The sequence below is a fragment of the Centruroides vittatus genome, unplaced genomic scaffold, assembly GCF_030686945.1.
Source record: "Centruroides vittatus isolate TY-2023 unplaced genomic scaffold, ASM3068694v2 contig_941, whole genome shotgun sequence".
NCBI lineage: Eukaryota > Metazoa > Arthropoda > Arachnida > Scorpiones > Buthidae > Centruroides > Centruroides vittatus.
In genome coordinates, this window is record NW_027122625.1 from 1,087,933 (window position 1) to 1,113,052 (window position 25,120).

Sequence of the window (25,120 nt, forward strand, 5' to 3'; positions counted from 1 at the left end):
TGCAAGGAGTGGCTGGGTGCCTCGAATTGGCAAAGCTCACATTGGTCTCCAAGTCTTCATGTTTAATACAGTGATTATCAGTATAGATATCTCGACCCCATTTTATGTGCCACAGTTTAGAGTTGAGGGCTATCACTTTATTGATGGGTGCCTTTTTTGCCAAAACTTGTAAAGAAGCGCTGGGGGTGGTGCAATACGCCTTGGTAATTTGAAGAAGAGCTCTACGTTGGGCAGTGATAAATTTCCTTTTTATATGGGATTTGGTGATGTCATGCCCCCAGCTTCCACATGCATATGTAGTGATCGGCAGGAAAATCTGATTATATATTGCGTCAAGGGCTTCGGCTGCCAGGCCCCAACGCTTCCTTGCCATGCCTGCCAGAGCATTGAAGATCTTCCCGGTGCGATCTGTAATATACTGGGTATGGGTATTCCATAATAAGCGAAAGTCCAAGACAACTCCCAAGTACTTAATAGTTTTCTTTATGCGAACAGAATGATTGCCCATCTTGACAGTTGGCACTCTTCGGTACAGATTGGGCTGCCTTGGTTTATTAAATACGATGCCACAGGTCTTGGCAGCATTAAATGTTAGTTTATTCTTAGTTCCCCAATCGAGGACTTGTTCCAATATGTGGTTTCCATTGCGCTCTAGTTCTGCCCGAGAACGCCCACCCAGCAGCACCAGGACATCATCCGCGTAGGCCACCATGTCATGTTGCCCAAAATTTTGGTTGAGGAAATCATCAAATACAACGTTCCATAGCAAAGGGCCACACACAGAGCCCTGCGGGCAGCCACGGACCACGCTCCGGCATACGTTATGTCCTCCATAGTTAAGAGTGGCGGAGTGGTTAGTGAGGTAGTCAGTAATAATTCGGTAAAGATTAGCAGGGCAATCCTTGGCTCTAAGGCGGTAAAGAATAGAGGGCCACCAGGCACTGTCGAAAGCCTTTGCAATGTCCAGGCTGATGGCCATCACATACTTGTAGCTACTTAGGAGGTTGTTAATGCTGCTGATGACGCCTTCAATAGCATCTGCGGTCGAGCGCTGTGGCCTAAAACCAAACTGGTTACTGTGCAGAAAGTTGTTCTTCTCCAGGTGCCATTGGAGTCTATTAGTGATCAACCTCTCCAGCACCTTGCCAAGAACTGGCAGGAGGGAGATGGGACGGCTCTCCTCAGGGTTTCCAGGTTTAGGAATCGGAACAATTCTGGCACATTTCCAGTTACTGGGAAAGATTCCATGAGAGAGGCTGGTGTTATAAATATGCATCAGGTGCTCGGGGATTATATTCCAGAGCTTCTTTGCCAACTCAGGCGTGATGTCGTCGCAGCCAGGAGCCTTCCTGCTATTAAGATTGGCGAAGGCGTACTTGATCTCGTGCGGCTGGAAGCTTGGAGTATCGAGGGTACTAATTGCATTAGATACCAGAGTTCGAATCCTATGATGATATTCAGTCTCCTGATCTAAGTTATCCTCCAGGCAGAATTGATCCATCCTCCGGTTGGCTGCCTGGAAAAAGTCCTCGCCAGGAGTGGAGGAATGTAAGACGGACCTGCTTTTGAACTTATTGGTGGCATAGCGAGTGATAAAACCCCAGGGGTTTTTAGCCGCCGATTGGCAGAAATGAGTCCAAGAAGTTTGCTTGGCCTTTTTAATCTCGGTTTTATAATTCCGAAGATGCTGAAGGTAGTGCAATTTGTGGTTGGTCCGATCAGGCTCAGTGTGACTCGTCTGGTATTTCTTCTGCAGCCTGATGTTCTTTAGGCGAAGGATTGTCAGGTTTTCCGTCCACCAAGGCACGGGCTTATGAGTGTTCATGTATTTCGGAATAAAGATGCTGCAGGCCTTCTCAATAGTATTAATATTACCCTCTATGCGCTCACGAGTAATCTGAGGGTCAGGATGGACACAGTCAATCAAGTTATTATGGAGGTAGGTCCTGAGATTGTCCCAATCCGCATGCCTAAGATTGTATTTAAGGCGTGGGTGCCTTATGTTGTCATTGGTGGTGGTGTTAATATTGAAGGTAATAACAGCATGATCATCTATGGAGTCGTTGAGAACCTTCCAGTCAGAAATAGTGGAATAACAGCCCAGGGAACATGCCGTAACATCTATCCAGCTATGTCCCTGGCTGGAGACGAAGGTGGGAGGGGAGTTTGGATTGTTAACAACAAGAAGCCCATTGCGGGCAAAGATTCATCGGACAGTAAAAGTTGATTAGGATGAGCCTGTTGTCGTTGACAATGATCTCAGAGCAGCAGATGCACTGAGAGCTAATGTTGCTGTGGTGCAGAAGGGACAAGTTGTCATTGGGGGCGATAGAGGCCGCCCAGGGATACTCTGAGGTACCACTAAGGATGGTGCAAGTGGTTGGAAGACAAGCCGGGCGGTTACGCACACAGTAGGGCTCCTGGCAGAAGATGAAGTTGCAGTCATTGATCTTGGAGCTTAAGATTGAGGTGGCAGCAATACTTCTTCCGGTGTTGTATTGCAGAAGACGAATACTTTTATTACTGCGTTGGTCCATATTCAGTACTATTAATTACGTTGTTTTTGATACGAGTATAAACCTGACATGTGCTGTCACGTGCGTTGTGTTCAGAGTTAGCTGCTTTCTCATGGGTGCAATTACAGCATTTAGCTGGCTTGTCCTTATGTTTGCTGTCTTTGTAGGAGTGTTCGCCAGAGCAGTGACTACATGTTGGCACTGTCTGGCTACAGGACTTAGTCGAATGGCCAAATCTACAGCACCTGTAGCACTGCAGGACCGGACAGAAGTCCGAGACCCTGCATTTGGACCATTCCACAGAGATCTTCCCCAGAATCAGAAGCCTTTTCCGCAGGTTGGGCGAGACCTGCACAGCCCAGTTGGTAAAGTCTTTCCCCTTCTTGCCCATAGTAAATTTGACTCTGAAGGCCTCGTTGAACTCGTCTTCAGAATATGTTTCGCTCAGGAACTCGTTCTGCCGATAGACAAGTAAAGGTAGCTCCTCCCGGGTCACTTGAACAGGAACTGAATAAAAAGCCACGTAAGGCAAACGCTTCTTTGGCCTTTTAATAGTTATTTGTGGAATTTCCTTGGAGATATGTTTCACAAGTCGGTCGGCATCGCTAGTGTTTCTTATCTCGATTGCAATTCCCCCACCTCCGATGTTGCGGACTCTGTCAACTCCAATCCGGAGCCTAGATGGTTTGATCTTCTCAAAAAGGAGTCTCCTGAGCTTATTACAGCTCGCTTCCTCTCCTTTGTTGTACAGAAGAAGGACCTCCGTATCGGTTTTTGGTCTTTTAGTGTTACCAGAGGATTCAACTATTTTTCCTGATTTAAGCGCTGTGCTGTAGGATCTGTCGACGCTGTTCACACAGGGGCCTTGTGTGCAGATCTCTTCAATTTTAGCCTTCGTGCTAAGTTGATTTTCCAGTATTTCTTGAATGGGGCCTTCTTCCAGGAGCTTCCCCAATTTACCGGAGAGGCCCTCCATCTGAGATAATGGTGCCTCAAGATCCATTCGATCAACAAGATAGTCTATGTTGTCACCTATTTTTTTATTGGTCACTGTGATCCTGTCCAATTTATTGTTGATTTTGTTGAGTTGGATGTTTAGATGTTTGACGTCGCTGGCACTTTGCTGTTTGTCATCATTGGTGGTAGAAGACCGTGGGCTATGGCTAGAAGCACTGTCCTTCACTTTTCCCATGATAGCAGGGAGGTCTTCGTAGAGAAGTTTATTAAGTTTGCCGGTAAAACCCTCAATCTCTGTTCTAGTTATGAAACAAGTGGTGGGAGGGTGCAAGATGGGCATCGGAGTAGTGGCTTCAGCATTCAGAATTTTATTGTTTTTCTTGACTGGTGTCCCTCTCCCCAATGAGGGGTCAGGGGTCCCAGACAGAACAAGCTGTTGGTTTTTCCCAGAGCAAACAGGGTTTGCATTGGGTTTACAGCAATCCCCTATGGTGCCGGCTGCGAGGTCTATTAACTTCTGGATCTGATCATTTATAAAGTTTTTATTCTGAGTGGAGCACGATCTTTTCCCCTTCTTCTCAGCGCAAAAGCCCTTAACTTCACTGGCGATGCGATATGCCTTTTCCAAAAATTCAGATAGAGCCTTGTTCTCCATGGAGAACAAAAGAGATAACAGAATATGTGGAAAGTGTAATCAACCAACCATGAGAGGGTAGTGTACAGCGTATTGTGTGAGAAAAGATGCCTGGTGGCCAAAAGACTCTGTCCGAGATGGAGTAATCCAGCCAAGACAGAGGGGAAAGCAAAGTTGGTTGGTTGCCAAAATAACAGGAATAGGTAATAAGAAATACCCTTTATTCTCCAAAATACTATTCCAATAATAATTAAATAATGAAAGTTTAAATTCGTGATGTAATTTTGACCGAAATACTAATCTAATAATAATTAAATAAACAGATGTTTAAATTCATGATGTAATTTGACTTTTCGCCTATCGCACCGTCACCAACTGTCGTCCTGCCTCACAACTCCCCTTTGCTCGACACACTCCCTTGAACACCTCCTCTCCCCCGCAACCCCTCGTAATTTATTATCCTAACAGTCTTGGAATGTAACACGTGTAGACCCCACCTAAATGTGTTGGAGTAAAATAATTATACACAAATAATATTTAAAACTAACCATTATAATATTCTATAACATAATAACCTGACTTAAACACAATAGAATAAAGTTATAACCGTTCTAAAGTTAAAATGTACCAATTAATCTCTATTGCAAAAACCCAAACCCTTATAATACGATTAATATTAAACGAATTGCTACCCTCCTTAGGACCTAATTGACTATGCTAACCTCTAACAAACCCCTTTGTGCCGCCTCAGAGATTAAGTCGTCCCCCCCGCCAAACCTGATCGAATTTTAGAAATTAAAAATTAACTATCTATTCCCCAATTAGCATACAGTAACAATATATATATCAATTGAACCAGGATCCAGAGTCGATTCCAATAGTATCCTCGAAGATGTAATGCGGTTAATACTTCCGGCACAATTACAAAAATTCCACAGAGCACATTTTAACACATCCTAACACATCCTCCCTCTGCGTTCCAAACTTTAATCTATGAGATTTGCCATAATTACATCCTTTGCATATTTCATTATCCAAGTCATCTTTAACACCAAGTTCTCACGCTACAATTGTTTTCATGTGTCTTGGTGACCCAGCCTCTCGTGATAGATCTGTAATAAATTTGACTTAGTAACTGCATTTACCTCACATGGCTTGCTACGTTACACTTCTTAAATTAAGCTTAAAAAGACCTCCATGTTGGCTATGTCTACCAGTTATTATTACACATCCTCCATCAACTTTTAATTTACATTCTTTGGCCTTTGATATAAATAAGGTAGATTGATGATGATCCTGAGCAGCTAACATTGAAAATAGATTCCTCTTAAGGTAAAACTAAACATTACATAATGTAATTTCATTTCATATATTATCCACATGTGCTTCTACTTCAATTGTTCCTTTACCTATTGCATATATTTTGTCTCCACTTGCTGTGGTAACTGAATGTGGATCTTTAAAGTGCTCAAAATTACAAAACAAATTTTGTTGATAGGTAACATGACTTGTAGCTCCATTGTCTACATACAACCGTCTTTGTCGTTTTCACTGAGTACCATATTCGACATAATTGTCAAGAGAGTCATATTACAATTATTACCTTTATGAGATCCTGCAGAAAACACTATTTTCTTGTTTAGTTTTACTGTCTGCTTTCCTTTTAAAACAATACTTCATGTTATGACCAGTTCTGTGACAACAGTGACAAACAATATCTGAACTAGATTTTCCCACTGATTTAGATTTGAACAGCTTCTTACTTGTGTTAGTAACTAAGACATCCTGGTTTTCATTTTCATTATCCTTACAAGCTAAAGCTCTTTCATTCAAGCACAGTTGAACAGTTAAATTATCTATGGTATGATCCATTTTTAAAATAAGAAGCTAGCTTGACTTAAATGAAAAATAATCTTCATATAAAGTATCTAACACTTTACAGGTTAACAATAAATCTGGTAACTTTTCCACTCTTTCATCCTTTGTCAATTCTACATTCAAATCATTCCAAATGTTTTTTAGTTTTGATAAATGGCTGGCCATATCATCTCCAACTTGACGTTCATAACCAAACAATCTCATACATACAAAGATCGTAAGCCTTGTCCTCACAGACACCTTCAAATAATCTTTGTAATTCTAACCAAATGTCTCATGCTGTTGTAAAATGCATGACTTTCTTTAAAGTTTCTTCAGACAGATTGGAAGTTAAAATCAACAAGGCACTACTATGGCAATTAGTAAAATGTAATAGTTCTTTTTTATACCTTGTTCTTTCTTCCTTTGAAGCATCAGAATCTAATTCTTCCCCTTTTGGAATTTTTCTTTCAATAACATCCAATGCACCGGGAATACTCCTAAACTCGATGCAAATTTTATATTTCCAAGTCAACCAGTTAGACTTGCCTTCTAAATATCCAATGTAAAGTCTAGAAAGTTCCATTGCACAGTTAAAGTGATGCTGGGCTCATAATCTGTTGTAATTGAATTACTAATTCACACTATGATAATTAATACTTTCAATTTACAAAAGGAACATATATTAACACTAGAACTTCACACAATTCGTCCATGTCTAAAGAAAAAATAAAACAAAAGGCGAGGGAAAAAAAGGTAAAAGAGGGAGCTTGAGAGAAAAAAAAACCAGCCAGTGTTGCCAGCAAACAACAGATCATGAAAATGTTTAGAAAAATATTTTTCCTATTTTTCAACAATGAATATGTAAAGGATGCATGAAGACATCAAATTTTTATTTGTATTTACTTTTCAATATTTTAAAAATATATTTCATTCTAGATTTTTAGAAATTTTACAAAAAATGTCCAATATATATGGGTGGATCAAATGAAAACGGAACAGTGGTCATAATTTGGTGTATGTATATGTGAGTGTAACAAAACTGAATGTAGATGTAGAGCAGGAGGTGAAAGAGGAGAAACCCTATTGAGGAATGGGTTCACCCTTGGTAAGCGCGCACAACCATGTGGTATGAGCTGCGAGTGTTGTTCGGCAGGCAATCAGTCTGTGTCATGTTTGCGACTAAAGAAGAGCAACGTGGTACCCTGGAACGTTTGCTTGCAGCAATCAAAGCCAAGCAGCCAGGAATGTTGTCCTCTGGAGTGCTTTTGCTCCATGACAATGTGCGGCCACATACAGCCACTCGCACACTGAGCATGCTTGTGAAGTTTCGGTGGAGTGTGTTGGAACACCCACCATACAGCCCCAGTCTTTCACCATGTGACTTTCACATCTTTGGTCCGCTAAAAAGAGCATTTTGGGGTCGACGTTTTCAATCAGACAGTGAAGCCATGGACACTGTTCAAAACTGGTTTCAATCTCAGTCAAACTCTTTCTACAAACGAGGTATTCACCTCTTGGTGCAACAGTGGGACAAGTGCTTGTGTAATTTTGGTGATTACATTTGAAAATAAATAATTGCTACAATTCTGTTTTCATTTGATCCACCCTTATATTTTAAAATTTAAGAGAGGGAATGACCAGGCTTCTGGAACTTTGCATTCTCAAACACTAGGATTTATGAGATGGCTCCAATTATAATGTAATATTTCTTCCATAAACATTTATGGGTTGTGGGCCCTTTGCTAAATTTTCAGTTTTTGGTTCTTATAAAATGATTTCTACGCAGCCAATAAGGATTCACAATTCTTGAGATTTATGAAGGTTCTTTTTAAAGAGGCTTTATATATCTTCAGTATTTCTAAACTTCCCAGGAGGTTCTCATTGACAACTTGTTTTATTAACTTGGTTTCATCTAGATTTGCAAATACCCCAGTCTCTGTAACATAAATAGCCAATGCTAAGATCAATGCTATAAATTCCCACTGTTGTCCATCCATTTGTCTGTCCTTCCTTAATCTCGAGAACAGAGTTAGTTTGGTGAAACACAAGACCAGATATGGAAACCTTAGGGGCAGGAGGCACTGATTAACTATATATGAATGTCTGACACAAACCAGAAGCCACATTATTTCAATTCAAAAATTTATCCTTGAAAGGTGTTAGATAGATGACTGGCACAACTCTATTGTTAATGGAAAAGTATGATGTACAGGGGCAAGCTACTACTAATTTGAGGTGCAGAGCATATATTTTAAATTAAGTAAATTAAAAATATGATTAAAAATTTCAGTTTGGGATTGTGACAATGCTACAATAAATAATTGCTCGTTTGTGACTTGTTACTGCACAGTGTTAACTTGCCTCGATACTCTGATCTTTCAAAATCTTTCTCGAACAAAAATCCCTTAATTCCAATTAACTCACCATTTTTAGTTTAGAAATTAATTATAATTAATATTTAAATTTAAATTTGTTACAAAAAGGATTACAGAAATGTTTAAGTGGAAATTAAATATCCAGCTTAAAATAAATGGAATAAATATTATATTCTTTCTATAATTTAAGTTTTGAAATATATTTATTTAAAAATTATTTTTAGACAAATATTTAATGTAATAATTTATTGAAATTTAGATAACCAAAAATCTCCGAAGACACCTAAACCTAAAAATTATAAACCATCACAGTCACCTACTGCTGTTTTGATTGCTGGTACACTCAGTAGTCCACAAACAATCTGGCCTTCACAAGATGTTTATGATGGTGTAACTTGGGATTATACCTCTCCTATGCGACAGGAACTACGATCAGGTTTGATACAACTTATTGATCTTAAAATTTTTGTAAAGTTTTGAATGCTACAAATAAATTAAAGATATACCAAAAATTATTAATTACTGAATTAAAAAAAAGATACTTGCTTATTATTCAGGAATTTAAATAACAATTAATAAGACAATTGTATTCTTCCAGAACAAACATTTACTGTAATAGATTTACACAAACATGTTTTTGGGTAGATTCACTGTTCAACTTCAGGTTCAGGTTCTTTACTGTATATGGTTATGTTCTATTTTGGAACATAATAATTCCATGATGCACACAAAACATTTAAATTTTGGAATGTGATTCAAATTTACAAAGTTAATCATTTTACAAATATTATCTCATTTGATGTATATTAACAATGAAACAAATACTTTTCTATAAAAGTGTGTTGGGATCAATAGTATACTAAAACCAAACGATTGCCAGATTAGATTGAGCTATATTATTGCTGTTATTAATAATTAAATGCTAAATAATTTGGCCTAGAGGTAGGTGTTAGGTGCCATCTCTTATTAAATTTAATAATTATAATTAAATTAATATTTATTATTTAATTTAGAAGGTTCTGGAAGAAAAGAATTGGCCCAAAGTGGGACTTAAACCTGCAACAGCTTTTGTGGATTTGAGTCCCACTGACATGAAGAATAACAAAAATCAATTTCTGTTTAGTATCAATACATTGGGCTTTGGGATGTTTATTGTAAAGTTCTATACTAATCTAACTTGATTGATAGTTAAAAATTAAGCACTGACTAGCAAATACATTGTAAAGATTAAGGCAATTAAAACACATTCCATATGGACTGGATTTTTATGCTCTGTGCACCAAATATACATTTAACTGTTTTCAGTACATCTTTGAAATGTAAATAATTTAATTGGAGGAATAGCAGTTCTGAATATGAATTATAAAATTTCTTCAACTTTTTTTGCATTAATAAAAACACAACCATTTATAAAATAAAAACTTCTCAAAATGTAAAATTCTGGCAATTTTAGACAGCTGTTACTGTAGCATTTTTGTGATAACCACTTAAGCAAAACAAGAAAAATAACTGGATGAATGCATTAAATTAATGAAAAAAAATCACCAAAAATCCAGCAAGGAAAAAATATTTAATGAATAAACAAATATTTTTCACCATTTTTAAGTCATCATCAGGTTAGATGAATTCCAAAATAGAACATCCTAGATTTTTAGAAATTTTACAAAAAATGTCCAATATATATGGGTGGATCAAATGAAAACGGAACAGTGGTCATAATTTGGTGTATGTATATGTGAGTGTAACAAAACTGAATGTAGATGTAGAGCAGGAGGTGAAAGAGGAGAAACAAACATTTTAAAGTTGACAGAATGTACAGTACATATAATTGGATATTGCTGTGTGTGTATAAAGGTGGCCACTTACATAATGTGAAAAATAAAAAAAATAATATAACAACAATTAAAAATTAATATTTTATCAAGGGACTTCAAATAGTGATTTCCACACTTGGAAGATGAAATCTGCATCCTTAGTCGACAGCAGTGGTCTTTCTAGCTGTATTATGTATTTCCAGCTTTTCCAAATGTTTGAGGTGAGCTCTGTTGCTAGTATGATGTAGAAGTTGAGCCTGGTCCAGTGACATCCTTCTCAGAAACAAAGGCTGTGAGGGTGGTAATACAAAGTCCCTTTTTTATGATGGAAAACATTTGTTTATTCTTTAAATATTTTTTCCTTGCTGAAATTATGATGATTTTTTTCTTTTTTGTTAATATATTACCTTTGTTTATATAAAATGCATTTAAACTATTCTTAATCTTTTTGATGTAAATGGAAAAAATAAGAATAAATTGCAAATGTATAAAATAGGCCTACATATAAAAAAATTATTGTAAATTTTGATAATTGGAGTTTTAATGTTTAATATCATGCTAAAAACATGGATTGATAGGTAAATGCGTATTTGCAGTGTTTTAATGTCAATTACTGAAATTGCTTGGAGTTGTTCAAAGAACTGAGAATGAATTAGAACTTTACTCATAGCAAACATTGGAAGACTCTTACTAATGATGTAGAATATTTTAAAAAACTAAAGTGTTTATTTGTATATAATCTGTGTATTATCTGTGTTAAAAAGACAGTTCATAGGGGTTTAGGTTATAAACTGATTTCAAATTGCAATCATGATTTTGTGTGTGTAAGCAATGAATGTTTTCATAGGTCTGAGTTTTACAATGGATAAGTTATGCAAAAGTTTTATTCTTGTTCTAACAACTTTATATTCCATTTCAAATTACACAATATGTAGTTTTTTTAATATTTGTATTCTTTTAACCCACCTGTCACAAGAGATTATTTGAATTTCTGTAGACACTTATGGAGTCAAGATAACTTATGTTCTTTTTACAAATGAAGTCAAAATTCTGTTTACAGACTGATTTTCATTAGCATTTCATCTGGAAGGAACAAGGAACTCATTATCTCTGTTCAAACATCAGAGAACTTTTCGGAGATGGTGGTTTTTAGTAATTGGGGCGTAATAGTAAATAGTTGCATGCTCTTCTGTGTGTCTGAGAGAAGAAATTTGAATGCTGCATGTTACAGGGACAAGATCCTGCTGCCCTATGTCAGGTTTTTTTCCAGGGAGCAGTTGGCCTTTCTTTTAATAACAATAATGCTTGACTTCACAGAGATATAGGTTATTGATGAGTTCCTAGAAAATGAAGATATTCATAGGATAGGCTAGCTAGCCAGGTGTTCAAACTTGAACCCAATTGAGAATACTTGGGACTATTTGACCTAGGAAGACAAGTTGCAACTCATCAACCCCACCCAGAACCTTTGATTTAAGATTGTTCTCATTAAGAAATTGTATTCCTTGGACTGAAAGGTTATAAATTGCCTGGTTATGAGTGCGTTTTGTCATTGTCAATCTTCTACATCTACCTTGATTTTTGTTGACTTTGGTTATTGTTGGTTTCAGTTTTTGTCAACTTTTTTTGTGAAAAATTTGTCTCGGATTTTGTCGGCATGCTCAAGTGACCTCGCTGCTAATTTTGCGAAAACAAGGACAACTCGTGCATTTTCCAGTGCAATGTGGCATTATTTCTCGTTGTGTGAACATTACCCCACGACGACACACCATTGGCAAACGGTTCCATTCCCTGAACACTGGGAGTTTGGTCGTGGGTTCACGCTTCGCCAGGCCAGGCTGGCCACGTGAAGTTGTCTGGGTTTCTTCACGTCTGTAACGTCTGAATAGGGGCCAGTTACCCTTAAAGGGATTTCCCAGAAGGCATTATTCCCCTCGATACAACCACCATAAACACATACAACTACTATTACATGACAATTATGTCACACTTTACCACTGGGTGATATAGGCTAGAAGCTCATGTCCAACTAGCTTCTACAAGACAAGACATTACCCCGTGTGTCTAGCCAAACAATTCCATTGCTTTCATTTGAATGCTAATTATCTTATCTTTAATCTTAATGCTTTTATTTTTCTGCTAATTAGTCTTTTATGTTAATTTCTTATTGCTTTTAGTATTTAACACTATATTAATTCTCTATAAAATGTGTTTCTGGTATGTACTTTTGAGTGTCTAGAACGAATTAATTTGATTTACATTGATTCATATGGAAATAATTGCCTCGGTTTTCGCCGATTGTTTTCGGATGGATTATCGCCGAAAACCGAGGTATCACTGTATCTGTAAGAGGTCATCCTATTCCATATTAAATGTACTTTTATATTAAAATAATTAACATCAAATTTGAGATTTATGATTCTTCATTTTTACATGACTAACAGGAAGTAGAAAACTTTGGTAGTTTAATGTTATATTCAAAAATGTGTGTTGGACTTTTGATTTTGGACTCTAGTCTAGTTTATTTATTTAATATAACATTGTGTGTTTACTAAAATTTATTTTTGAGTTTTTTCAGTAAAATATTTTAAAAATTTAAATCCAGGAAAAAAAGTCTGAATAATAAATGTATTTACAGCTAAGATACATGGAAAGACAAATGTGACCGAGCTTCTTCAATATGTAAATGATCAGAAGGTATGACTTCATTTTTTTATATTAATAGTTATTTAATTATTAATAAGATATTTGGCCTTTTTAATATATTGATTCAACAGTTTATAAATTCCATTATCCTGAGTTGAAATTTTTACCAATAAAATATTTAATTTTTGTTTCCTTTATACCAAATATTAAGAGTATGTTAGAAAACATTTCATTTTTAACAGCTTTAATTTATATTTTTGTAATAATCAAGTAATTACTTTCTAGAATAAGAATTGAAAGAGTTTTATGTGATTTTTCAAGGCCATGTAAAATAAAATCACTTTTACTGTGTACTGTAGACAGTAAAGTATGTTTATAATTGAGAGGTCCAATTATTAAGGGTTGGATTAATGAGCATCTACTGTATATGATGAAAGTTAAATTTGGAAATGTCTGTTTGATCATTAGTTATTCAAATAATCACTGTCTTCTATACTGTATATTAAATGTTTAACAAATGTATGGAAATCTCGTGCAACTAATTGAATGATCAATCTAACTGCAATGTTTGGTTACAGAATTTAGTTTGTAAGATTCTTATTTATTTAAAGTTAAAATCCCAAATTCAATTCTTTTTATGTCTGTAAGGTATAGCCCAGGGATGGGGAACCTGTGGCCTTAAGGCCGCATGCGGCCTTTTGGGCCAACAAGTGTGGCCTTCTGCTGCCTCTGATGTAAATGTTGATATATACTTTTAAGGCCTACTATTTACTTATTACTTGTATAAAAAGTTCCTACTGAAGTAAAATTACTTAAAATGTAATTATTTTCAATTTTTATTCACCTGTCTTTCTTTTATTACATAACTTTCTAATTACTTAGCGGCCTAAGCCTAGGGATAAAACGACAAAAAAAAATTTTAATGCGGCCTCTATAAGGGACGATGAATTGTAATGTGGCCTTCATGAACAAAAAGGTTCCCCACCCCTGGTATAGCCCATACAAAATATTGAATGAATTATATCCAGAAATAACAAACGTTTTATTTTTAGGAACAACAAAAACAAGATAATGATAAGATTTCGTTACTTGAAACTTGGATGTCTGTTAATCTACAAAGTATAACTCCAATTCAAAAAAAGAAGTCTTCTGATCGAGGGTAATACAAATTTAATAATAATTTTATAGTTATGATTTAATTAAATTAATACATTGAGCTCTGCAAAAATTATGGATTATTATTATAAAATATCAGAATGTTAGTCTTATTATTAATTATTATAAAGGAATACAGTGGAACCTCGCTTAATGAGCATAATTCGTTCCAGAATCTTGCTTGTAATGCGAAACACTCGTTAAGCGAAACAGTTTTTTGCTTTCCATGCCAAAAAAATACGCAAATATTTTATGTATAACATTTATTGAAAGAAAATTACACAATATACATTGTTAAGAAACGTGAATCATCATCATCATTTCTTCTAGCGCAAAATGAACCAACCTGGAATGCGAATTCGATTTGCGGAAAACAAAAAAATCACAGGTATGTCTGATGAAGACGCCAAACGATATGCCAAATTCTTGGGTTATGTAAAGGCTATAATTAAATATTAGAAATTAATTAATTTGACTAGAGGTAGGCATTTATGCTGCCATATCATATTAAATTTAATAATTATAAATAATTAATTTTTAATTTAGACATTTTTAAAATTTAATTTGTAATTGGTTATTAAATTTAGTACAAGATGGCGTGTTTATTATATAACGGCTATGATTGTCGATGTTTATACGTAATATGTGTGAACACAAGTTTGGAAAAATGTTTGATCACAAGCAACACTAGATGCTAGCGGAACAAGTGCTAAACACAGACTGATGGTGCATGCGCACAATCCAGGATTTCCCCTCTCCTTGTCCTCATTATGCAAAATATTATTTGTTAAGCAAGTCAAATTTTTACAATTTATTTTGCTCGTTAAGCGAGGTTACTCAATGCAAATTTGATAAGCTTGGTCACAAATAGTCAAGCTTATTTGAATTAGTTTTGAGTTTCATCATAAAACTTCAACAAAACAGCTAAGAAAAGTATGTGAAATGTTAGGTTAAGTTGAATAATCATGTTTACTTTACTGACCATTTCTCTATAAACACACAATATAGTTCACAATGAAATAGAGGACACACAAAAATTTAAATGAGTTAATCTCAAATAAATATTTTATTTTTACATAAACTTTATTTTTACATTACGATCATAAAATTTTTATAGTAAGATGATAATTTTTTTCAGATATGATACAATTTAGTTACAAAAACAAACATATGAAAGTGTAAAAATTACACAGGGTTCCTACGCACCTGGAAAGTCAGGGAAAGTCAGGGATTTTTATTAGTTTCGGAAAAAGTCATGGAAAGTCAGGGAATTTGTCAAAAATTGTCAAAAAGTCAGGGAATTTGTCTCCTTAACTGCCTTGTTGATTTCGTTTGCTGAATATGGCTGACTAAGCGTAGCCATCTGCAGGCGGCAAGAAGTAATGCTGCAATCTTTAATAAGAAAATATACCAGAATCCGTTTTTAATCCGAAATGGCTCTTTTCACCGTTCTGAAGCCATATAATTTTACAGTTGTGGATTAATAACAGGATAAACTATTATTATGTAATAGTGTTTAATTTTTAATTTTAATAATTCAGCGATTATAAAAAGATGAATTTGTTAATTAGAATAAAAAATAACTAATTAAAAATTAGTTTACAAACTTTTAAAACTTGAAATCGTAATTTATTAGATTGTTCACTTCAAAATAGTTAAATAGATCAGTAAAAATCCGTGATTTAATTGTTTTTCACGTTTAAAACATTACTATACAACATAAAAAATTATAAATAGCTACCCGACATTTACAGTAAAATGCTGGCGCCGACTAGTAGTTTTTTACATTTGTTGTTACAACTTTCCTTGAAAAGAACTGTACTGCAAGCGTATTTTTCCCCTCTCTCCCGTTAATTTCCGCAACTTCGATACATAGTTTAATAATTAGTTTAACAGAAATGATGTTGGGTAACAAATATCCACTGATTTTGGCAAATTTAGGCATCGTACTTGTAATAGATATACTGTAGTTATCGTTTTGAAAATCATCTAGGTAATCCGATAGTTTAACCAATGTTAACTTGCTTATAATTAATTATAAATTTAAAAGCTGGTAAATTTTAAAAAAATGAATTAAATTACTAAAAAATTAAAATAAATTTGATTATCTTTTGTGCGAAACAACAACAAAACAATTTTTATAGTTATGTTGCAAAAGAAAAAGATTTGTAGTTATGATTCTATGCTCCCAACTTCTATATTTTATTAACATATAATTGTAATTTCGTTTGATGTTTATTTCTGTACACTCAAACCTGTTTTTGTGCGGTATATGAAAATTTCAATCAAATTGGAACATAATTGACTTCTGTAAAATTTTTTAAAACTCTATTGGATGTTTTCTATGACATCAAGTTTTTTTCATTTCTTATTAAGTAAAATTTTTTTCTCTTACCTTTTTTTCGGTCCCATATTTAATAGCATAAAAATCAGAAATATTGTGTTAAATGTAGACTGCAGGTGTGAAATTTCACGCCTTGTTAATAAAAGAATAACACTTCCTGCAGCTATATTTATCAAATAAAAGTATTTTTAACTTTTAACTTTTTATATAGTTTTTCTGTAAAACCACTTTTTGGGAGGGTGTTTATTTCGTGGGAATTATTTCCTGGCAAATTTTTTAAATGTTAGATTCGTATTTAAGTGGAAACAATTGATATAAAAAATAAACTTCTTAGAGGATTTTTACCCCATTAGGGATTGCAGAAAAAGGCCCAAGGAGTTAAAAAAGCAATTCCTAGTTATTTCGTACGATTTTGAGTTATTTTCCACGTGAGGCTTTTTTATGTGGTCCCTATTCATCGCATAAAAAAATACTTTTTGTGTTGCGAAAACTATTTTTTATAGCTACTCGTGAAGTTTCCTGCGATTTTTTTTTTTTTTTTTTTTTATGTGGTCCCTATCCACCGCACAAAAACAGGTTTGAGTGTATTTATTTTATTTTATTTAAATTCTATACATTTTAAGAATCCTAATTTTCGTAATACTATGACGTCATAGGAATACAAGTCTCACTAAAATAGAAAAATGTAAAAAAATTAAATTATTAGATGAAAAAAAGGAATGAGTAAAAATTTTTTTATAGAAACTTGAGAAATAGTCAAGACAGTGCAGCTCTCAAGATCGATCATTTGGATTGGAGTTGAATTTTCCATTGTTTGAAAAGATGATGAATACTTCTGTGAACTCTGATTCTTCGATTGATGTAAGTAAATCGGAGAATCCATTAGATCCCCAGATCCCCATCATAAAGCGTGGGTGATGGTCTGAAACCGATCCAGGGAATGATCGAGGGCTACCTTTTCCTTCCACAAATTAACAGTTGCCTTTCAAAAGGAGGACTTTTCTAACTCAGGAAAAACATGAGTGATATATGTTAGTGCTAGACATCAAACAGAAATCAAATGAACTTTCCTTTCCGGATTGTTCACTGAACATTGCTCCAGATTCCACTACTGCCACTATGAACTTAAGACAAGAAACGAAGACAACGTTAGCTATATTGTAAGCATATTTTTACAATAAACGGGTTAAATGGTAAAGAGGTGTCTTCGTCCATCTGTACCATGTTTCCCACATACTTAATAGTCCCTCAACTTTCCTGACGTTGGGAGAATTAACTTTATCCCCTTTATTTTCCCAAAGGGAAAGAGTCATCATATCTCACAAGTGAAATGCAAAGTTTCAAATCTTATGTTCTAATTGACATTTGAAATTATGTTAAACCTGAGGAAGGCTATTTAAGATTGCTGAAAACATTAGTTCATTTATTAAAATTTGCTATAAAAGTGAGAAAGATGGTTTGTGATATGATTTGCAATAATTATAAGATTTGTAATTAAGGGTTAAAATAGATAAATTTTGTCTGCATTCTTAAGAAAATTTTATGCAAAGACAAAATTTAATGCGAAATTAAATAATAAATAAAAATTATTAAAAATAATTATTAAAACTCTGGCCTTTACACCGAAACCAAAATAAAAATAGCGACAACGAAACATTTTTTTTCTTTTAATGAGTTGCCAATTCAGCTAATTTTTTGCTAGATTTAGTGGATTTGTTAGAGAAGCTATAGTAAAAACTTACACCTATCCCTCTTTATATACAATCTATTTTTACGCCATTTTGAAATAATGTGGTTGACAAAAGAAAACTATTTCTTTTTTTACATGATCGATTTTTTTTTGAGGGAACAAATGCTTTATTTGAAAATTTTTAAATTTAACTTTTTGTTAAAATTATGTTGCTGTTTAAAAATAGTTACTCTTTTTGTTGAAAGATTTTAAAATTATGTGTTTCTAAGTCAAGAGTTCATTTTAAGTACAGTACAGTACTATTTGTATATCAAAGAATACTGTTTGTTGATTTTATGCTATCTTGTATTTACTAGATTTACATACAAATAATATTGATAAATGATGATAAAATAAAAAGCTCATGTTTCATTTGTAAATTGCTTATTTTTTCATTACATAGAAGTTGTGGATTCTATCATACATTTTTCTACAGGATGTATGCATACTGTGTTTTTTTAATGTGGCAGTCTTTGAAACATACAACTAGGCAAAAAGAGGGATAGATATACTCGATGTTCGCAGTAAATAAAATGCTGTTTTATTATGTCGATATTCCACACCGTAAGAAATGTGAGGGTCAGGGAATTTGGACAAAGTTGGTCAGGGAAAATCAGGGAATTCAAAACAAAAATTTGAGTAGGAACCCTGATTACAAAAATGAAGCAATCTGATTAAACTAAGTTACTTTATGATGATTACTTTCACAAGAACCAAAGCTTCCAACCACTTCCAACCTTTCTTTTTAGGCTTCTAGAAGGGTGATGTAGTTGCCTTGCCAGATATGCAATTATTTACATAAAATACTATAATTTTGTGAAAATAGTTTTTTAAAAGTGACTCTCTTTAATCAGATTAACTTTCTATGATTTGTACCTTACATTAAATATATGACAAGTGTCTTTTTATGAGGACAGATATATAATTCTAGGACTAAAAATAATAAACATCAGATTTTTAAAATTACATGTGAAATATGTATTTTATATATGAATTTATATTCAGAATACAAAATCAAGATTTAAGTTAGGTTTGTGTGTGTAGTACAGTATAATTACAGTTTACCCATTGGTTGTGCTTTTCTACTCCCAAAATTGCATTTTATGTGCTTAAGGAAGGAAAGCAATCTGTTCTGTCCAACGTCGCAAATACATTCTCCTTCAGGACCTTACACAATTGGAGGACAGTGTTTCATTCTTTGACTAATTTACTAATTGAGATTAATGTAAGAGTGGTAAACTTAGACTGAGTTTCCACCTGACTAAAAAAAGAAGTATTGTAACAAGCTCTCCTGAATACTATGTTTCCAACATCCCAGGATCCCTTCTTCTGATCTACACCCTTTGAAATGCTGGAATGACCTCTCTTCTCCGCGATGCCTGCAGGAGGCCGTAAACTTGGCCCAATGTTTGTGCCACCCCCTCTACCTAAATGCAATCATACCTAATATTGAACATGCTTTGGAGAGCCTTAACAAAGTTCAGAAAGAATATTTTAGGTGGAAGATGACTTTTATCATTTGAAACTTCTCCCTGATACACGGGATTCGATTAAGGCCAACAGAGCATGGCTGCAGGTTAACAATGCCATTATCATATGAGCAGACAAATCTAAGGACTTGGTTCTCTTCTTAAGTACCACATATACAAGGATCCTTCTTGAATACATTATGGCCACAGAATGTATGATGGCCCCAACATCTATTAGAATGACTACAGTCCAGAGTAAAACATTTTGTATACACCACTTTGGCATGGAAACTCCACCTGAGCAATGCTGTGGTTATGTCCCCATTGACATCCAAATTATTTGCCTTCACAAAGGTGTACAAACCAGGGAAAAGTTTAAGACCAGCGGTGGACAAATGCTGTTTGCCAATCATCCTCATTGAGTGATTCCTCTGCAAATTTGTCATTCAACTCCTACCTGCATATGAATACAGCATCTCACAACCATTAACCTTGGTTGAAAAACTAAGAAGTCTTGATCTGTACAATGAAGAGTATGGGACAGCCTTGGATTTTCAAGCTTTATACCTGGCAATTACATTAGAACATTGCTTTTGTTATCTGAGGAACTTTCTCTTATGAAAATTTCACCATGCACTCAATTTACACAATCATATGTTGGAGCTGGCACATCTGGTGACTTACTCGTCATTCTTCTCACTTAACAACACTACCTACATACAGAACAGAGGTGTCTCCTTGGGGAGCCCCTTTTTGTGAGTGCTTAGGTTCCTGGAGACTTCCATCTTGCCCAAGTATGTTTCCAACATTCGTATATATGCTAGATACATAGATGATTATCTCATCATTTGGAAAACATGTCCCATCATCCAAAATTTTATAGATGACATCAATAACAACACAGACTCATGCTGGATTTGGAGCAGGAAAGTAATAGGGGAGTGCATTTTCTGTATATTATGCTAACACTCAGGAATTGCAGCATCTTCATGAGCATTCACAGGAAACCTTCCTACAATCTATTGTTCATTCTTCGGAGTTCCCATGACCTACTCAACCATAGCAGCATTCTGGGCATTGATCAAGGGAATGGACACACTGCACAGACACTTGATAGAAACAAGGAATTGGATTATATCATTTCCATTGGTGCAAGATTTGGTTACAAACGTAGGACTATTAAAACCTTCATTGATACATTCCAACACAAAATGGAGGATTATCTCAGGAATTCTTCACAGGCTGAATGCCTAATTGTTGACCAAATCACTCCCCAAAGTAACATCTTTAAAGAGATGGGCAACACGATTAGTTGCAGCATCACCTACAAAAGAAACCCTATTGTTTATAGATTAGTAAGAAATGATAATGATCCCCTGGACATGGCACGGATTTCAAGTGTTTATAACCCCCTTAACAAACAACAGACAAGCACACACAATCTACTATGTAGGAGCCACCCTGAGATCCATTCAACAATGCTTAACAGAACAAAGACAACATCAAGAAATCCAATCTGATTACCGCCTTAGCATCATATGCCATTGCTAATCAAGATTCTACAAGTATTGAATGGGATCGAGCCCAAATCATCCAAAAAATAGGAAATTGCTGACAAATACACTATGCAGAGGTTTTTCATATTTATAAAGTGGTGTGTGCAGGATATTCTATCAACTATAAGGGCATTAACTCTCTGTCAACAGCTCAGAGGTTTTTTTTGTATACCCTCTATATAAATAATGCAAAGCCTTGTGACAGCTATGGAATGGTCTATGTGCATTATCTGATTTAATAGATGGAGGTTCATTATTTAATATTTTGTATTTAATTAATTTATTTTTTATGTATTTCCTTATTTTATTTACTTTTTATTTATATGCAATCATTTTTTAATTTTTTTGAATATTTTTGAACTTGGATTTTTGGATGTTTTTAATGACCTTCTTCCAGTAGATTACATATTGGAATGCCACAATGGTGTTTGGATGAAAATATTCCAAAATACAAATTCAAATTTTATCATCCAAACATTAATATATTGTAAAACAAATGTATAAGTTCAAAAATATTTTTAAAAAAGTAAAAAATGATTGCATATAAATAAAAAGTAAATAAAATAAGGAAATACATAAAAATTAAATCAATAAATCACAGATAAATGGATCTGTAATGTAGAGATAAAGTTTCCTGAAATATGCAATTGTGTTAGAATGAATAGCACTACAAACAGACATAATATTAATGAAACAAAGAAAATGAATACTGAAACCTATGAGCTTTCTAATTATATTGCATGGGAATTTTAGTCTCTTTACACATGATTATAATATTTTGTTGTTGTAAATTGGGAAGAAAAAAGAAAACAGCTTGTTGTATCAAATTCTCATATATCGAGTATTCTTAAATCAGGATCATACTGCATAAAGTGTATACTATACAATAAATGAAAATGTGAAGTATGTTTCATATAAATGTTTTATTAAATATATAAATATAATATGAGAAATAAAAAGACGTAGTCGCTTCCAAAAAACTTTTGGTAGATCACCATTTATTTCCTTAAAATGTTCCATTAGAATAAAATCTTCAGGACGACCCGACCTTTCTTTGTAGGTTTCACAGCCGCCCAGGAAACATAATCAACATTTTACAGCGCAATTTTCAAGTGGATAAAAAGTCTGAAGCTCCCGAGTGGAAGTCATGGATGCAACTTAAGACGTTGTAAGATTACCAATTCCAATTTTTGAAATTTTTATAAATTTAATTGGATTTTTTCCTGTTTTAAAGAATTGTTTCCTGGGCGGCTGTGAAGCCTACAAAGAAAGGTCGGGTCGTCCTGAAGATTTTATTCTAATGGAACATTTTAAGGAAATAAATGGTGATCTACCAAAAGTTTTTTGGAAGCGACTACGTCTTTTTATTTCTCATAGAATAATTTTCATCCAGCAAAACTTTAAAATTAAAAAAAATATAAATATAATTTTAATAATAATCTCATATTTTATAATTTACATTCATTTATGTTAATCATTTTTACAATATTTTAAGATAATATTTTTCCAGCATATAAAAACACATGAAAATATGTATATAAAATAGATAGAATAATAATTTTAAATGGAATAATTTTAGATTAAAAATAATTAATTTTATTCTCTTATTTAGTTCTTCAAAGAAAAATAATATCCAAAATAAGCGTGCAAGATACTTGGCTAAAGAATTGGAAGAATTGACAGAAGCAGTTGATAAAAATGGTATAAGCTATTAATATTCAAAATATTATAATTAGAAAGTATTTACATTAAAACTTTATTATAGAGTATGATATAATACAACAGTGTAGTGACTGGTAAATTTGTTAGCCACTATTATTCAGTTATTCAGCGCCAACTATGTGGGTTCATTCTGTGGATCAAGGATTTCTATATACATTTCAAGCATATAAAAATGCTTTATATAAGTAAGACGGTTTTATAAGTTTAATATTTTCTAACCTTTGAACATCTTTTCACTTACATTGAAAGATATCATCATCATCATTTTTATTAGAACTTTTGGAGATGCTATCAGAACTAACAGCTTTACTTGAATTGCTTCAAAAATAAAATTAGTTTATATATCAATCACACAGTTATGCTACCGTATAAAATACAATAAAGAACATTAAAATATGTAGATTCTAAAAATAATTTCAGAATGTTAATGAGTAATATACACTTTATATCCAACTTTGAGGAATTTATTAGGCAGACAAACAAAATAACGAATACTAAACCTTTATTTTTGCTTTTCTCAAAAACTCCATATGCATTTTGCCTTTTTTAACTGGCCTCATCAGTGGATACATTCATTTGCCAACTGTTGTTCCCTTTATTCCCTTTAATGTAGATACCTGTATTTAAATTAATTGCATTTGCATAATTTTTGATACAGAAATGTTCAATAATTTTTCTTTTTAAACAATTTTTAGTTTTATACAATATTTTAACATTATTTCTATCTGTTTTGCAATTAAAGTTATTACAATGCTGGCACCATGGGGATTCTCGTCTTTTTAACCAGATTGCAGCCTCGTGTTCCTTTAACCTTTTTTCTAATCTTCTTCCTGTTTCTCCTATGTAACATTTTGGAATAGGACACGTACATGATAATTTGTAGATGATTCCTGCAGTTTCTAGTTGTTTTCTTAATATACTTAGATCTTCTTTATTTATAATGTTAATTATATCCATTAACATATTTTTTTGTTTTGCTACTATACAAATAGAAAATTTATTAAATTCTGGTTTATATTTTTCAAAAAGATGATTTATATATGGGAAATTAATATATAAAGTATCAGTCGTTTGATTCTTAACATTATGTCATCTATAACATTATATCTATTATTTATATAATAATAGTATCACTTACATACAATATTCTTTGGGTAGTTATTTAATAAATATTTTTTGAAAAGTTGCCTCATCTCTATTTCAATGTCTTCTTGTAATGTCGTTCTATTTATTATTTTCTCTAATTCCATCAGGAATATATTCCTCTTAATTTTTATAGGGCAATATGAATTATATTTAATGGTTTTTTTTAGTATTACATTGTTTTTCATACTTACAAAAAAAAATAATTTTGTTTGTTCTCTTTTAAGATGTTCTCTTTTAAAATTTACATTTGAAGAAGAACTAAACCAGGAAATGAATTATCTTAATGTAACATCAAGATAATTCATTTCCTGGTTTAGTTCTTCTTCAAATGTAAATTTTAAATTTCCATTCAGTTTATTTGCGTATTCCTCTATTTCTCTGGTTGTGGCTGTATATTATTAAAATATCGTCAACATATCTTGCGTAATAGCAAATACCTGTAAAATGTGATATTTTCTCATCTATCGTAATCATGCAGATGTCTGCTAATTTTGATCCTATAATGTGGTCCTATAACGTGGTCCTATAATTTTGGTCCATTGCTATTCATTTCTTTTGTTTGTAATAATCTGTAGAAATTTTAAAATAGTTATTTTTAAAAACAAATTCAATAAGGTTTAGTATATATTCTGGTATCTTATACAGATTTATATTTTCTTTAATCATTTCAAAAGTGATAGACGGGTACATTGATTTTACATCAAGACTCATTATATGAAATGATTGCTTGATTTGACCTTTTAATAGTCCATTAATTAATTCATCTGTATTCTTTATACTATATTTAGATTTAGTTACAGTAATACCTCGGTGTATGTTGACTTCAGTTATTGTCGGTTTCGGTATTCGTCGATTTTTTTCGCGAAAAATTTGTCTCAGATTTCGTTGGCATGCCCATATGACCTTGCTGCTAATTTTGCGAAAACAAAGAGCGAGCCACACGTTTTCCTGCTCAGTGTGCCGTTGTTTCTCGTTGTGTGAGCATTAGCTCGTGTGTCTAGCCAAACAACTTCTCTATGACAGCCAAAGCGGTCAAGGTGGCAGCTAACCGCTGTGGGGGACACAGGATCGAATCTGGACGGGTCGAAAAATCCCCAAGAATTTTTTGGGGTGGTAGTTCATCCAGATATGTCGGGCTCCATCCCTTACCACCCGGCCACCTCATTGTGGGCCTGGCCGAACCCATAATGGGCTTCC

General features: G+C 33.7%; 1 protein-coding gene across 1 annotated transcript in view; it reads left to right on the plus strand.

Moving 5' to 3' along the window:
- LOC136984964 (uncharacterized protein PF3D7_1120000-like) overlaps positions 1-25,120 on the plus strand; it is a 33,228-nt gene that overhangs the window by 2,240 nt on the left and 5,868 nt on the right. The window contains exons 3-6 of the mRNA XM_067282117.1: positions 8,602-8,778; positions 12,795-12,853; positions 13,855-13,961; positions 22,668-22,756. Coding sequence (XP_067138218.1) covers positions 8,602-8,778; positions 12,795-12,853; positions 13,855-13,961; positions 22,668-22,756 — 432 coding nt within the window. The remainder of the gene's footprint in view (positions 1-8,601; positions 8,779-12,794; positions 12,854-13,854; positions 13,962-22,667; positions 22,757-25,120) is intronic.